This window comes from Cynocephalus volans, chromosome 14 (genome assembly GCF_027409185.1).
Source record: "Cynocephalus volans isolate mCynVol1 chromosome 14, mCynVol1.pri, whole genome shotgun sequence".
Taxonomy (NCBI): domain Eukaryota; kingdom Metazoa; phylum Chordata; class Mammalia; order Dermoptera; family Cynocephalidae; genus Cynocephalus; species Cynocephalus volans.
Genome location: NC_084473.1, coordinates 34,937,118 through 34,954,066, shown reverse-complemented (window position 1 = coordinate 34,954,066; position 16,949 = coordinate 34,937,118). Strand labels below are relative to the sequence as shown.

The following is a 16,949-nucleotide window of genomic DNA, read 5'->3' as shown; positions in this document are numbered from 1 at the left end:
AAGGAATTTAGACGACTTCTTTCATTTAATATCACATGTAAAGCTAGGGCTTGCAGACCCCTCGAGTCTGTTGCACAGATTGGGTCACAAACCCTCCACACTCAGGTCTGTGAGCTAGGTAATAGGAAAAAAAGGTTCCGAAAGCTGTGGGTATAGAAAAAATGAATGGGTTTTATTCACATCTTGGAGCAACTGTCCCAGCGGCTTTTCTGAGAGTTCTGAGAAGCACTGTGGATCAGAGCTGCTAGTCTTTTATACTTAAGTCCACAACCCTGGACACCTGGGTGCCCATGCATAGTTTACATTAAGTAGTAACAAGAACACCTGAGGATATTTACAGCAGATGCTCAGCAAGGTTCTGAACATCTGAGGGGCCCTGACCATTTTCCTATTTTTCCCAACATCACAGCAACTATAAGGTAAATATTATTCCCATATTAAAAATAAGAGAATTGAGGATGAAAAAAAATTAAACCATTTGCCCCAGATTTCCAATTTTGGAAAATCGTGAAGTGAGGAATACAATTTAGGCTTGACTAATTACAAATGCCATGTTCTTTCTAGTTATTCATTTTTTCCAAAAAAAATTTTTTAATTCAAAGAGTTTTGCTATAGTGATTGAGAATGCACATGAAGTGGAGACTTCTAGGATGCCTGCAATGTTTTATTTCAAGATCTGGGTGGTGGTTACATGGAAGTGTTGAATTTGTGAGGTGTTACAAAATTCATTGAGGTGTTACCATTTGTGAACTTTTCTGTATATGTGTTATGCATGATAAAATGTTTACTTAAAATTCACCCTGAATATAGAAAATGTGTAAAGCAGACAAGCTTGAAGTGGGGGAAAAGTCACAAGGAAGATCACTACTCAAAAACTAAGTTTCACATACTGACTCAGTATAGGAGGGAATTATGTGACTCATGGTCCTTACTCTCTTAAAGCCATTTAGGGAAAAAGAACTGTAAGGGAAGGTGCTGTAGATTGGATGCCCCCAACCTCATTGAAGCTTAAATTCCCACTGTAACCGTTGAGGGTGGGAAATCCTATTATGGTAATTGAAAGGTTGGACCTTGAAGAGGTGATTAGATTCTGAGGACCATGCTTAGTGAATGGATTAAAAATGGTGTTCATGGGCATGATTCTGAGGGCTTTAAAAGGAAAGTGCATGAGGAACTATCTCTCTCCCTGCTCAGCCATTTTCTGCCATGTGAGAACCCTGGGTCACTGTCACCACCACCAAGGCCTTCACCAGATGTGTTCATTGGACTTTGGACTTCGCAGCCTCAGAAACTGTATGAAATAAATTTTATTTCTTACAAATTACCCAGTTCTGTGTATTTTGTTATAAGCAACAGAAATGGACTAATACAGAAGGTCTTCTTTTTAAAAGTAATATTGTTTTTTGTTAAATTCCAAAAGAAGTATTACCACATATGGAAATTTTTGGAAAAAGTGAAAAGTAAATTTCTTAATAATCCCACTTTATTATAACCACTGTTAATATTTTGGCAAATTTAGTGAAGTTCTCATGACATTGTAAATCATCAATATTATTTTAAGTGTAAATAAGTCCTTGACAAACAAAAAAGGTATTATGAGTTATAAAGTTAAACTATAAATTAAAACAGTGGTTTTGCATATGTGTGATAATCCAGATTATCTATACATTTTTTTATATTCTGTTATGAATCGATTTAAAGGAATTGTCAGTTTTCTATAGAGAAAAAAATAGCTGTTAACATTCGAACTTGTGAGATTACTTGAGTACCTCAGATGAAAAAATATGCCATTGTTGTGTTATTGTCCCCTCGGTATTCTGGTAGGTCTAATAAGTAAGAGGGGAGCCAACCTGTTAATGAAAAGATCACAGTAGTAGCAGGCAGGAAATCTGGGTGCTGCGTTTGGCTCTGCCACTCCCTACAGGCCTCACGGTGGATAAGTCTCAATTTCTATGGGCTTTAGTTTCTTGAGCTGTAAATGAGAGGATTGGGCTGTATCTCAAAGGACATTTAGAGCCAAAATAACTTATGACACATGGAATTTGGCCAGGCCTGGATCAAACTTTTATAATAATGAAGAATGAATTCATAAAGCAGAAACAGTCAATATCTGGGAGAAGAGAGCTTGCCATCTTTATTTGCAACCAGAGCAGATACAGTGTATTTCCTGTCCTTTCCACAAGTAGCCATGGGAAAGGGGAGGAGGAGGGAGGGAGAGAGGACAGGGACAGGATGTCTTTTCCTTACATGTCCTTCACTAGCCTATATCTTTACGTTTTGTTTTCATGGCCGTCAGCTCTGATATCCCAGAAGTTCATCCCACAAAACATTAGTATTTTAAATAACTTGTTAGGGTGACAAAATAAGTGCTTAATTTCATATGCGCCCCCCCCACCCCCAGGAGCCTTCCTTTCTCCCACTGTTATAGTCTGAATTTCTAGTGACATAGTATCAGGGATTTCGGAGAAGGAACACATTTACAGAGAGTCATCAAAAGGAAAGGCGTTTGGTAGGCTGATCCTGTTGCCAGTCTGCAGGTGAACCGTGGAAGAAACTGGAAAACGGAACAAGTGAAAAAAGAGAGGTGTCTGGATACCTAAGGCAGTTCTGGAGAGCAGAAAGGGACTGTGTCCTTTCAGGTGGTCTAGCTCTAAGGCACTGTGAGACTTGATCATACATATATGCCAATCTCCCTTTGATGACAGGAACTGTGTCATTTATCTTTATAGCCCCAGCCAGCGATATAACCGACAATCAAAATATTTTCGTTCAACGGAATTGAGTAAAAACTACACGGGAAGAAGATAGAAAAAAAGGGACCGAAATAACAGAGCTTCTGTTATTGAATATCTAAAACTTTTACAGGATTTACTGTAGGACTACTACAAAGGGGAAGAGACCTCAACGGAGCAGTTATTCAGATGCGGTGTTAAGCCAGAATTCGGAAGCAGCAGCAGAAAGCTGTTGCTTGAGTCTAGGAGACTGGTGATCAGAGTTCTAATGTGTAAACTGATCAAGCAACAGGTTAGAGCCCCTTGAAGAAAAAAGAAAGGCAGGAGCGACGGAGCCGCGCAGGTTGGCAGAGTGGAGGAGTGTTTCGGCTCAGAGAAACTGAAGTCAGAGCTGGCTGCAGAACCGCCGTCCTGAGCCCAGACCGGGTAGCTTCCCTTGAGCTTGACTCTTAACAGAACTGCCAGGAAGCCCTAAAAGATATGCAGCTCGGGCTGGTATTTTGGCGTGATAACTTCCGTGTGTGTGTGTGTGTGCGTGCGTTTGTGCGTGTGCAACAGGGAGCGCCGACCACAAACTTCCTCGTGCGAGGGCGAGCGTAGCTTCGCCCCGCCGGGCCGTAGAGGAAATCGGCGCTCCCAGCCGGGCGGGCCACCACCGCGGAGGGGCGAGGCGGGGGCGGGGCGGGGGCGGGGCCTCGGCCGCGCCCGAGCAGAGGCGCAGCCCCACAGGCCGCTGGGGCCGCGCTCACCGGCGCCCCGCCCCGCGACTACATTTCCCAGCAAGCCCCGGGCCGCCCGCGCGCCGCGTTGACCTATTTCCCGGCCCGTCACGGGCTCGGCCGGCCCCCGCGCCCAGGCGGCTTCTCCCTGCTGACTGGGGTGTGGGCGGGGAGCGGCTGAGGGAGGAGGAGGTGCTGCCGGCCGCCGCCGTTGCCTCAGCTGCTGGGCGCCTGGCAGCTCCCCGGGTTTCTGCGGCCACCATGGACGAGCAGGCGGGTCCCGGCGTCTTCTTCAGCAACAACCACCCGGGCGCCGGCGGTGCCAAGGGACTCGGGCCTCTGGCGGAGGCTGCCGCGGCCGGCGACGGGGCGGCTGCGGCGGGGGCGGCCCGAGCCCAGTACAGCCTCCCCGGAATCCTACACTTCCTGCAGCACGAGTGGGCCCGCTTCGAGGTGGAGAGAGCCCAGTGGGAGGTGGAACGGGCGGAGCTGCAGGTGAAGACCCTCCCGGCCTGGCCCTCTTCATCCCGCCTCTTGGCTCCCTTCCGCCGCGGGCCCTTCCCCCGCTCCGCCAGCCCTCTCCCGTCCCCTCCCCCGGTGCTCCCGTCCATCCCACCCCGACCCTCATCCTTTTCCTCCCTTCACCTTTGCCTGTCACTGACCCCACTTTTTCCAACCCTGTTCTCACTCCTGCTCCTGATAACGTTGTTTACCCGCGCCGCTCCTTTTCGTCTGCTCTTTCCCACACTTAACTCCCAGTCTCATTTCAACTCTCTTGCCATCCCATATCTAGGGCTTCCCTTACAGTTTACTAATTGGGCCGACAGTAGTTATGAGAGACGCCAAGCAAATCATTCTCTGTCCTAGCGTGTGCCAACCTAGATCTAGAGACGTTCCCCGCAAAAGGTATTGGCAGTTGGCGCTTCTCTGTGCAAGGAAGGTGATCAAAGACGACAACAGAAGTTGTGACAGTGAGGCCTTGACTGTAGGCGAGAAGCAGACATTGGGTAACAATGTTATTAGAATTATCAGCTCCCTTATATATTTATGTTAATATTTCTTCTCCATCCTCTTTCCTCCCCCTCACGTCCTCCCGCGTTTCTCTTAAGTATTTCAGATTCATGGATTTTGAATGAAGGACCTAGATGGTGACGGTTAGATGATGGTTCAGAGATGATTCCTGTTTTCAGAATCTAAAACTACCCAAGGGTTAATTTTATGTTTAATGTTTTGTGAGACTGATTTTTACTTTAAAAGGAACTAAAGGGGCTTTAAGATTAGTTACATTGCCTGCATAATTTGCAAGATAAAGTGTATCCAGGGAGGAGCTGTGGTGCGTTCTTAGAAGAATGAAGCTAGGCTGGTACTTTACAGGCCATTCTGAATTGGTAAGTAGGTTTTCAGTAGCTTTTCTTAAAAACCTTCCAAGGCATACACCAATTTTAGGAGGAACATAAAGAACTGTGAGTAGTTGTGCCTTCCTGTTTTATGGGTTAATCTTGCATACTTACAAAATTTGGGTATAGTTTGGTTGGTGAAAACACTTGAAGTTAAAATGCCACCCAGTGTGTCACTTTTTTTGGTAACGTATTATCTTTGGCACTTTAAAAAGGAAAGAGGAGAAGTCTGTTAAATAGAGTCATAGGCTGCTTTGGTGGAGTGGAAGTGGCTGTGGAAAGAGCAAACAGACAGGGTTATAGTAGACAGCATTACAGTAAGGGCTGTGCTTACTGCTAGCTCTGTGACCATGAAGAAATGCTTTAACCTATCTGGGCTTCAGTTTCATCATTTATTCAGCGTGCTTATTGAGTGTTGCTCTGTGTCTCTAGGCCCTGAGATTAACAAAACCTACAAAGCTTCTGCCCTCATGGAACTTATGTTTTAGTCGGGAAGCAAACAATCAGCAAATGCGACTTAGGATATAATGGCCCATAGTGGCACCTGCTGTGAGAAAAAACAAATCAGGGTGTAGGAATAGAGTGTGATAGGGGTGGCTATTTTAGATGGGGTGGTCAGGGAAGTCCTCTGGGAGATGATGTATGAGCAGGTGAATGAAGTGAGGGAGTAAGCATAGTTTCTGTGATTCCATTTAAGTCTATATTTCTATAGTTGTGTGTTTATATTCTTTGGCAACTTTTTCATCTTTACTGTAATGTTGCTTTAGTATCTGGTCTGTTTGATATTTGTGAGTTTTCTCATAATGAATCTGTGTCTGTACAGTAATCAGCAAATTCGAATGCTTGCTTACACGTTCACCTTTATTAGCAATGCATTCTATAAATGCGCTTGTAGATTTCAGGCTTCAAAGAAGCGTTAAAGGCAGGGTTTAACTTTAATGTACAATTGTGGGAAATGACTTTTGTATGTAGCTACGTAAATTTTAATTTCTTTTCCAGTTTAGGGAATGTAAGCTAAGTCACACTAATTTGATCAAAAACAAATGAGAAAACAATGTCTATCTTCCTACCTGTAGAAGTTTGGGAACTTCCAACACACCTTGTCCTCTGTTTGTCCCATCCCTGCATGTTTAAACTTTTCAATTTACCTGTAACTGCAGTCAGTCTTCAGTTTTTTTATTACACACACACACTACTTTCTGGGTTGTTTATGACAAATGTTACACTTTAGGTAGGTTTCCCATTGGTGCTCATCATATAAAAGGACTACTTTTTTGTTACAGTATCTCAAGTTGGTGTTCAAGTTAAATTAAGCTTTTGCAGAGAAACTTAAAACGTGTCATATTTTCTGAACAGAAAAAGTATCATGTATTTTGTGGGGGGAGAGGATTTGCAGTAATCTGTGGTCTTTGTCCCCTAAATTAGTATAATTGAAAAATGTAGGTTTAATCATTTCTTTATATCAACATTATTCAATTTGGATCTTTCCCTTTGTATTTTGTTCGTTTGTTTGTTTGGACGGCCATTGGAATTTTCCTAGAAAAACAATAGGAAGTAAAAGAGTTGAATGAATTGTGATAAAATGTGGATCAGTTGGTGTTCTCTTAATATTTAAATCTCTTCTCAAGTCATTAACACCAAAGTCAACAAAAAATACCTTTAAGATGAAGTCTAATTTGTACCTTCAGGAACCTGTCAACCCTGCTTTTACAAATGGGGCAGAGTTGTGAAACAGTCCAAGCTCTCGTCTACCTGACCTGCCTTGACCACTTCCTTGCTCAGATCTTGGGAGTAAGGAAACAGCTACATAGTACCAAAAACTTCTTTGTCATTGATTTTCCCCTTGCCCATCTTAGTTAATAGACTGTCTTTTTTACTTTTGGTAATGCTCTCGCCCCCTTCCATCCAGATGAGAATAGGCAATTTGCGGCAGAAAAAAAGAATATCAAGATTATTACAGGGCTTTACTTTTGTGAATGGAATTGGAGAAGGAATACTAATAATATTTGAGAAAAATTTCTGTATGTGAGACATTGTGCTAGATAACCTCAAAGAAACATGCAGTCTAGTTAGTATGATAGGACATAAACAACATGTACAAAAATCAGAGTGTTTATCATTGGGGGGGATGTCAATTTTCTTAGACTAGCATAAGAGAGAAGAGCTAACAGTGAATGAGGAGAATAGCGGGAGGAAAGAACTTTATGGAGTAATGAGAACCTAAAGCTCAGTATTTGAAAATTACTGACTTATGGGAAAGCCAGCATGTAAATAAAAAAACAATTTGGCTCTAGATTTTGATGATGCATTTGTGGAGTGGCCAGAGGCTCTGATATTTACCTGGAAATGCTAGAGTTGTGTGAAAAAGGTGATATAATTGAGTAGCTTAGGGCATGTGGTATGGAGGCTGTATGCTGGAGTGTTTATGAATTTGAGTTTTTGTATTAATGATTCATATTTTCATTCAACAAATATTTTTTAAGCAACTACCTTATGTCAGTTCCTATTCTAGGAACAGTGAAAAAAATAGACCCTGCCTCCATGAGCAAGCAGACAGATAGTGATAAATAAATACATAAAATGTTGGAAGGTTATAAATACCTTGATAGAGTAAGGGGGTATGGAATGCTTGAGAGTGTAGAATGGAGAAGAAGAGCTTCACTGTTAAGGGACCATTTGAGCTAAGAACTGAAAAAGTTTTAGCTGAGGTGAGGAAAGAGCTTTCTAGGCAAAGGGAATAGCCAGGGGACGGGAGCATGCTTGGCATATTTGAGGAATAACAAGGAGGCAAATGTGGCTAAAGTAGAGGAAGAGAATGGTAGAAATGATGTCAGAGAGGTATTGGGTATTGCCCATTGTAAGGACTTCGGATTTTACCTTAGCCAGATGTGTAACCACTGGGATGTTTTGAGGAAAGGAGTGATAACATCTTTAAAAGAAACCCTTTGGGAGGATTCAGAATAGACTTGGAGGGAAGACAAGGGTAGAAGAAGCAGGGACACTAGTTAGGAGGCTATTTTAATTAATGTAGGCCAGAGATACATTTGAGGCATAGTGATGAAATACATATGAATATGTATTTTAATACATATTCAAAATATAATGGATTCTGAATACATTTTTGAAGGTAGGACCAGCAAGATGGGCTAAAGATAGGATGTGAGGTTTGAGGAAAAGGGGAGTCTGAGAAGACTCAAAAGTGTTTTGAATAAGCATCTTCATAGGACTGTTGAGAAGATTTACTGGGCATTTTTTTTTTTTTGGTGGCTGACTGGTAAGGGATCTGAACCCTTGACCTTGGTGTTAACAACACTACACTCTAACCAACTGAGCTAACCAGCTAGGCTCTGAGCATTTAAATGGAAAAATAAGCACTTAAAATGAAAGTTTATTTTTTGTTATGATTATGACTTTTATTTACAGTTATCATGAAAGGCAACATGGCATAGACTTGGGTTTAAATACTTGCTGTAAAACTTACTATTGTATTTTATGTTTAAAATACATATTTGCCATAATTTTACCTTCTCAGAGCCTTAGTTTCCTCCTGTGTAAGGTGAGGATAATAAATTACCTTGTGAGTATTAAATGAGATACTTTAAAGTACCTAGCAGAGGCCTGGTGTGTAACACAAAATAAGTGCTGAATAAATAAATGGTAGCAAATGTGTGGTGTTAAAATTTTACTCTCATTTATCTTGTCTGCAGAGTGAAGCATAATATTCAGTCATGAACTCTTCTGAGGCTAGAGCTTGTAAGTGCCATCCTGGGACCATGCAGTCTTAATATTCTGGGTCTGACATTTAATAGGAGTAAATGTTTGCCTTCAGTGTCAGCCTTAAAATATTGATTATATTCTTCAAATGTTCTTCCTTCCCTTAATAACCCACTACGTGTATGTTATCTTGGAATTCATATAAACGTTTCTAAATGTATTTGTCTTTACTTTGCATTACATCTTGGGTAAATTGTATACATTAACTGACAACTCTATAAAACTAATCCTTTAAATTTGGAGCAGGTGAACCCCATCGTGGTATGGTATAATTTTGTGAGGAGGTTCATTTTTCATTCTGTTCATATCCTTGCTAATTTCATAATCTTTAATTATATTTTGGAAAAATTATAGCGGTTTTACTCTTTTAAAACATATCCTATTATTTGTCAGTTTAGTTCAATATTTCTCAAACTTAGCTGCAATCTTAGAATAATATGGGGGTACTTTTAAAAATATCCAATTCCTTGGCTGTACCCCAGACCAGTTAAATCAGAACCTTAGGAATTGGGGCCTCTGGCATTAGTATTTTTTTGAGCTCCCTAGTAGTTCTACTATGCAACAGGGATTGAGAATCACTGCTTTAGTTGTTGTTTTTCTGTTTTTACATATATGAGTGTATATATACATAAATATGTGTGGTGATTTCAACACTTATGCTAGTATTCCATATATGGGTAGCTTTTTATAAAATTTCAGATACAATTTCTGTTATGTTTCCATTATACTTTCTTCTGATAGCTAGCATTTTATTTTTAGGCACTAGAATATTGTAATTTGAATCGCCTCCCTCTGACTGAGTGATATAATGATAGAGTAATCTTTGAGCTGGAATGCACTTTGGAGATAATCAGCTCCAGTCTTCTGATATAGGTAAAGTGAGGCCCAGAGAGAGGTTAAGTGACCAAGAATGAAGTAGGTTTGTTTAAGCTGTCATTTAACTCTCCAGATGTTTTTACAGTTTTTTTAAAAAAAGCCCTTTCAGATACATTGTCATGTTTGATCCTAACAATGTTTTGAGGTAGTCCGAGCCACAGTGATGCTACTTATTTTTCTTTTTATTTAAAATAACAGACATAGTGATTTTACTATGTCTTTCTGCTTTCTTGCTTTTTTTATCATTACATTTAAGATTACTCTGTCTTTGATGTTTTATAGTTTCATTATGATGAATCAGTATAGATTTCTTTTTATTTCTTTTGGGACTTTGGCTCCTTGAATCTCTGGATTGGTATTTCATAAGTTCTGCAGATTTCTGTTATTCTCTCTCTAGATTTGTCCTCTGTTGCATTTTCTTTTCTTCTTCTTTAGGGTGCCTGATTATAAGTATGTGTAATTTAGGCCTTCTCCTTTATCTGCTCTATATTTTTCATCTTTTTATCTCTCCATGCTTTTTCTGGATAATTTATTCTGATTTATCTTTCAGTTCATTAATTTTCTCTTTCGTTGAGTCTAATCTGTTAAAGCCATCCAGTGAATTTTCAGTTTTGGTTATTGTTGAAGTTAATTTTGTTACTTTTCAAATCTGCTGAGTCTTTTTTTTTTTTCTTTTTTTGACGGGTAAGGGGATCGCAACCCTCGACTTGATGTCGTCCACACCATGCTCAGCCAGTGAGCGCACCAGCCCTCCCTATATAGGATCTGAACCCGTGGCCTCGGTGCTAACAGCACCGCACTCACCCGAGTGAGCCACGGGGCCGGCCCCCCCCCCTTTTTTTAGTGTCCTATTCCCTGTAGGTGTTTTTATGATCATGTTTTATTTTTTTAAATCTCGTAAGTAGTTATTTTATAGTTGGTGTATCTGCACTTCCTTTATCTGAAGTCTTAGAGGTATCTTTGTGTGGTCTGTTGTTTCTGCTGGTTCTTGCTCATGATGACTGGTATCTTTGTGTGCATGGTTTATCTTTGTGTACTGCTCACTGTCCTTGAAAAAGTATAAGACTAATCTCAGCTCTCAAATAAAGGTGACTTCTTCAGAAAGGTGTTGCATTTACTTTTGCTAGATGTCTGGTGGTATTACCAGTCCAGAACCACTTTAAAGTAAATTGGTTGCTTAAGGTTTTTGGACCACCTAGCTGATGTGAATTTTGATTATGAATACATTTGCAGGCCAATATACTTTTGCTTCATCTTTGCCTTAAGGCTGTAAGCCCTTTAGGATCTTAGCTAAATGTGAGGTGTATCACCTATTAGACTCTCCATTCTGGATTGTCTGGGTCTTTGATTTTTGCCCTTTGGTATAAGACTGTCCAAACTAAAGTTTGAATTTGTTCCGACTGGCCAGTACCTAAAGAGCAAAAGTGGCTTTTGTTCCCATACCTCATTGGGTTCCTGTTTTCCTTTTAATTTTGACCATATGATATTGGTTTTGTGTCGCTTTTAAGAAGATTGTAAAAATATTTTGTTCAGAATTTTTAGCTGTTTTTAGTAGGAGAGTTGTTGTAGGCACCATTATTGGAAACTGAATTTTCTTATCTTACTTTCAATATCTGACAAATAAGAATGGCTCCCAAAATTATCTGGGGAGAAATACCACTGACAGCACTTCTGTATCAAGAGATGTACCTATTTAGTCCTAAACTTTGTTTCTAAATCTACTTTTCTTTGAATTCCAATGATAGGGGGCCACCTACAATTTTTCTCCAAATTCTTGGGAATTTGAGCACAATTGAAAACAAACAAAACCCTTTACTATGCAGTCTTTGAGAGATAGGTTTGAAAGTTGAAATAATTTGGACATTGTTCCCTTTGCCAACTTGCTGTCTACTTGATATCAGCTATACTTTTTGATTTATGAATGTTGTTAGTGGTATCCACGTTTCAGTTCTGGGCCATTAGAAATAAAATTGCCCTTGGTTGGAATCTTTGGAGTTTCTTTTCTGGGTGTACAGTTTGACACAGCAGTCTGTTGACTGTCATAATTTGGCCATGGAAAGTATGGGCCTTAGAGTCAGATAGCTCTCTATTTATAATTTTTTCCAGGCCATATTATTTGTAAAGTGTATGGTAGTATACCTACCAAGCAGGGTGGTAGTAAGATTTAAAAAATGTAAAATACATGACACAAGATGTGTCACCAATATGTGGTTCAGATTTTTATGGACACAATGTATAAAATTGTATTACTTATTTAAATTTTAGAAGCTAAGAATCAGTTTAAGCAGTCCATTTGGCATAGTAGGTACTTATAGTCTCTTTGCCCTGTAAGCAGTGGTTTAAGGAAAATAAACTGACTGTGTTGGAAGTAAGGGACAGGCCAGAGGGCAATACTAGGTGGTGATAGTTTGTAAGCATTGAGGACTGAAGGTAGTAATAGAGGAACATTTAGAGTTTGGGAGAGAAACTTAGAGACAAGAAAGAGAAATTGGGGAAGGGGATAGAAGAGGAGAAGAGACAGAAAAGAGGAGTAGTGGGTAGTGGGGAATAGAAGTGGACAGGAGGGAGAAATGGCACACATTGACCTGTTCTTAACTCCCCAAAGGTATATTATCTGTGTGTTTTTTTTTTTTTTCCCTTGGCGGCTGACTGATATGGGGAACTGAAGCCTTGACCTTGGTGTTACAAGGTTGTGCCCTAACCAACTGAGCTATTCAGCAGCCCAGTATCTGTGTTTTTTATTTCAGCACTTGTAGGGTTCTAGGAATGACAGAGATACACACACACGTGCGCGTGCATGTGTGTGTGTACTTTCTTCCCCCTGCCCCTATCTCTACTCTCAATTTTCTATCCCCTTCATTACACTAAGAATAGTTTACCTCTGGAGAGACCTTAGAATTAAGTAATCTCATCCCTTGTTTTATCAGTTAGGACCAGAGAATTGAAGTGACCTGTCTCTGGTCACTGTGAGTTGGTGTAAACTTAGTTTAGAACCCAGGAATCCTAGTACCCAGGTTAGGGCATTGTTCCTTACCATATCCTAAACTTTTATTGGTCCCTCACTCTGTGTAGCTGCTTCTGACCTGATGGAGCCAAATGAATTATAATATTTAGATGATTAAGTATGCTTTGAACAGCTGTCATAATTTAAATTATTTCTATTACTTATTTCAAGTTTTTCTTCAAGTAGAATAATTTAGTGAAACAATGATATAGTAAGGGGTCTGGAAATTCTTTAACAATTTGTGTTCCTCAATAGTGTTTAATAATGTATTACTCTAATTTCTTTTAATAATTTTATTTATTTTTGTGTAAGGAATACTGAAACAATGTTTATTTCTTGTTTAAAAAAATCTGCAAATTTGGAGCTTTTTCAGCTTGCTCTGAGGGTAGCTTAATTAGGTTCAGTATATGTATTTTAATATAGTTTGTATTTTTTGGTCATATATCAAATTTGTATAGTGCTTTGGTTATGGGTTATTTTCAGTCTCTCTGTTTTTTTTTTTTTTTTTTTTTTTTTTTAAATATGATTTGGGTTGGGGAAAGGAAGGGAAATTACTGTTTGTTATTTTATTTTATTTTATTTTTTTCCGTGACCGGTGCTCAGCCAGGGAGTGCACCGCTCATCCTTATATAGGATCTGAACCCGCGGCGGCGGGAGCGTCGCCGCGCTGCTAGCGCAGCACGCTACCGAGTGCGCCACGGGCTCAGCCCTCAGTCTCTCTGTTTTACATATGCTATGTTAGAATAGAATAATACGTCAAGTGGTATTTGCTCTTGTACAGAAAGTTGTTTAAGGAAATAAGATCATTTTCTCTGGGAAGACTTAATGCTGTTTAACCTTTGTCATAAAAGTACCTTATCAGAATTAGATGATGGAATATTAGAACGTTGGTATATAAGAAGGAAATTTTATTGTAGAGTTGGCTGGAAGCAATATGGCAGAAGAAAAAGAGGTATTTTGTTTTGGAGGTGAGATCAGGAGAAAAGTAAGAGAATAGGAGCCTTGGAATTCAGGTGAGCTTTGGGATATATTGAATAAGGTTGGGTGGAATAAGTATTTTGGGTGTGGCAAATAGTTTCTTGGCATAATTGAAGTAGAGACATTCAAGGAAAGGGCCAAGGGGAATGTTTCATTACTGAACACACGGGTTCCATTAGCACTCATTTGCATGTGACAGAAATTGGATCCAATACCAGTATATCTAGTTAGGATAAATAAACACAATGTCAAATTCCGCAAGGGTGGTACCAATTTCACTTGATGGAAAATTACAGCTCAGTCTGGGTCTAGCCCTCTTTTTTTTTTTTTTTTTTTTTCTGTTTGGTTTGTTTATACTTCCTAAATGAGAAGGTTAAGCAGTGAGCAAAGGTGCTTAAATTATAGGCACATCCAAAACCTGCTCCTGAGGAATGTGGATTCCTATAAAGCTGAAAGGAAGGGACAGGTAGAGGAGCTTGGGGATCTGGGTCAGCCTACTTACTGAACTTGAAAGAGTAGAGTCAGTCAAGGAAGAAGGTATCCATGGTCCCAGCAACTCAACCCAGTACTTTATCTGTTGTTCTTCTTTACCCTCCAAAAATAATAATAGTTTCATTTATTGAGCACTACTTATCTTATGCCAAGTACAATGGGCTAAGCACTTTACATGTACAATCTATTTTAATCTTTGTAAAACTATATTTGGTAGGTATTAATCATTCTCGAATTCATAGATGAGGAATTTGAGGAGAAAAGTTAACAAATTTGAGTCTGGGCATGGTAAGTTGAAGGAAATATTTTGACATTTTTCATTTTTCTTTATGCTCCTGGGGTCAAGGTACAGGGCGGGAATGTTTTCCTTTTGCTTGTCTGCCTGGTGAATTTCTAATCATCTTCAAGATTCAGTTTACTTTGTCTGGGAAATCTGTCTGACCTCCAGTTGCAAGGAAGCTTCAGACTTCCCTAATAGCTTGTGTATATAAGGCAGAAGCATTGTCATGCAACACCATCCAGACTCATGATTGATCAGGTAATCCAAAAAGATAGTTAAAATAATATCTTAAATAATGTATTTTAAGTTAAAAACATATAAATGTATAGTTATTTGCTAGTGTAAGACCAAGCCCACCTATGTTTCACTTATTTAGTTATTTATTTTTTTAAGAATGCTGATTAGAGTTCTGTGTTCATCCTTCTTGAATAAGCCACAATTACAATGTACTGTTATGATTTCCGGTTTTGGTTTTCCTTGAGTAAAGCACACTGAATGCAGAAACCTAGATTTTTATGACCTTTTCCCCAATTTTTTACAGTTGTTTCCCACATGTAATCTGACAGCAGTTTTTTAGTGGGTCTCCTTTATTGTCTTGTCTTTCCAAAGCGTTCTTTCTTTTCATATCCATATTTTACTGGTTTATGTAATATTTAATTGAATTATCTAATTAAAGTAACAAGTGCAACTGGTATAAACAGGTTTGGGAGGAAACCCAGTTGACTCTTGGTGAGCTTATAGAACTCTACTATGGAAATTGAAGTGTATGGGTGAACTATAAAGAATAACCTACCAGCTGTGAATATTTAATATGCTTTGAGCTTTGAGCAGTGTTTTACAAAGGGTCTAGAGAATACTGGTTAATCCATAGGGTTGGTTAAGAGGGGCTAGTAGTGAGAACTTCTCTGTATCTCTACTGTAACACCTATCTCATACTTTGTATCTTTGTTTCCTCACTATACTTTGAGTCACTTAGAGGTGTTTTTTATTTCACTAAGGTCCAGCAGAGTGACTGGCTTAAATGAATGAATCATATATTATGTTACATTGTTACTGAATATGTATTAAAATACATGTCTGTATATGTATATCTTCTCTCCCAGCTAAATTGTGTCCTTAAGGGCAGGTCCTGTGTCTCAGATGTTTTTGATATTTATAGTGTTTGTCATAAATGTAGTGAATGTACAATATATGTTGGTATTAGGGGAGCAGTGTATCTATTCCTTTTGCTGCTAGCTAGTTCTGCCTTCCACTGGAAAGAGCCTTTTGAAGCAAATAATACATCAGCATTCTGTTGTGTAGAACATTGCCTGGGTGCTCTCAAATCATTTTGAAAGAGCTCATCTCAGGGACTACACTAGCTTTATAATTGCCACTTGATACTAGCTGCACGCACCAAATGGCTGTGGGTTTTGGTGGTTGTGAGTGTAGGGCTGTCTTCCCCTGGTGACTTGTGTGTTACACAGTGACTGCCAAGAAATGTCTTCAGCATCATGTCCTAGAAAGCCTTTATAATTAGCAGGGCCCTGTAACATTTTTTTTCTTTTCTAATGTTCATGCCTTCAAATTTTATATATGTTTCTTACTCCTTCTACATAGATAACTATGAGCATAATTGAATATTTTTTCTTGAGGATAAATCTTATTTATTTACTTTTGGTAATCTTATTTTAAATAAAATATCTAGTTATTATTACTTTGCATTCTACTTTGATTTTGTTTATATGTTCCACTACCAGTATACCGTGGTATTTAAACTTTTTTGAACTCCACTTCTTTAAGTACATAATAGAAATGCCTCGTTTATAAATAGAAATAGAGTTTGAAAAGCTTTAATCTTTTAATCTGAGCCTGACTTTTTCCATCAAAAAATTAAGTTTTAGCTTTTCAGATCCTTATAGCTAGCCAAATAGAAATACCAAAGTTGCCAAAACCTCACAGAAATTGTGCCATCACAGAATTTAAAAAGTTCTATGCTTTTGCTTTAAGACTTTTTGTTGGAACATTAGGCACTTACTGGATATCTGTCATTCTCCTAGGCAGTAGAGATACAATAGGCAGGTATGGTCCTAGATCACATGTAGCTTATAATCAAGCAGTAATTCTTAACTTTGGATAGCCCTGAGTCCATTATGCCAATGGTAATATCCACTTTGGCCATGCCATTTTAGTTTTCCCTATTTAAAAACCAGTAACAACAAAAGAACCCCCTTTCTCAGCTCTCTTATCTATTAGTACTGTCAATCTGTCCTTTCTTGTCTTTCCTTTCACTAAATTTCTGTGAACAGACCACATTTACTGTCTTCAGTTTTTTACTAGTCTCATCTTTTCCTCTCGGTTTTTTTTTTTTGTTACCTTTTTCTTTCTCTTTTTTGGGTTGCTCATTTCTCATTCTCTTGGATCTTGTTTCCAGTCCTTCATTCAGATGATTGATCACCAGATTTTTTCAGTAGTTACTCTTTGATTTAAGTCCTAACACTCTAGCTAAGTCCTTTTCTTTAGGTAACTTACAAAATTACATCCCTGTCTAGTCCTGATATTTTTCTGCAGTTAAAATTCTATATGATCAATTCTTGCTAATGTCTTCACCTGGATGTCCAGTTGTCACTTGAAACACAATCATTCTTTCTAAAACCCTTCTCCCAAACCAAGTTGACCCTCCTCTCCATACCTAGCCCCCGCTAATTTACCCTTTTT

The 16,949-nt window shown here is 39.0% G+C and overlaps 1 protein-coding gene across 2 annotated transcripts in view; it reads left to right on the top strand.

Moving 5' to 3' along the window:
- The first annotated feature begins 3,626 nt into the window (after positions 1 to 3,626).
- The window catches only part of STRN (striatin), a 111,757-nt gene continuing 98,434 nt past the window's right edge, over positions 3,627 to 16,949 (top strand). For both annotated transcript variants that reach the window (XM_063078119.1, XM_063078118.1), the window contains exon 1: positions 3,627 to 3,946. In XM_063078119.1, coding sequence (XP_062934189.1) covers positions 3,713 to 3,946 — 234 coding nt within the window. In that variant the 5' untranslated portion in view covers positions 3,627 to 3,712. The remainder of the gene's footprint in view (positions 3,947 to 16,949) is intronic.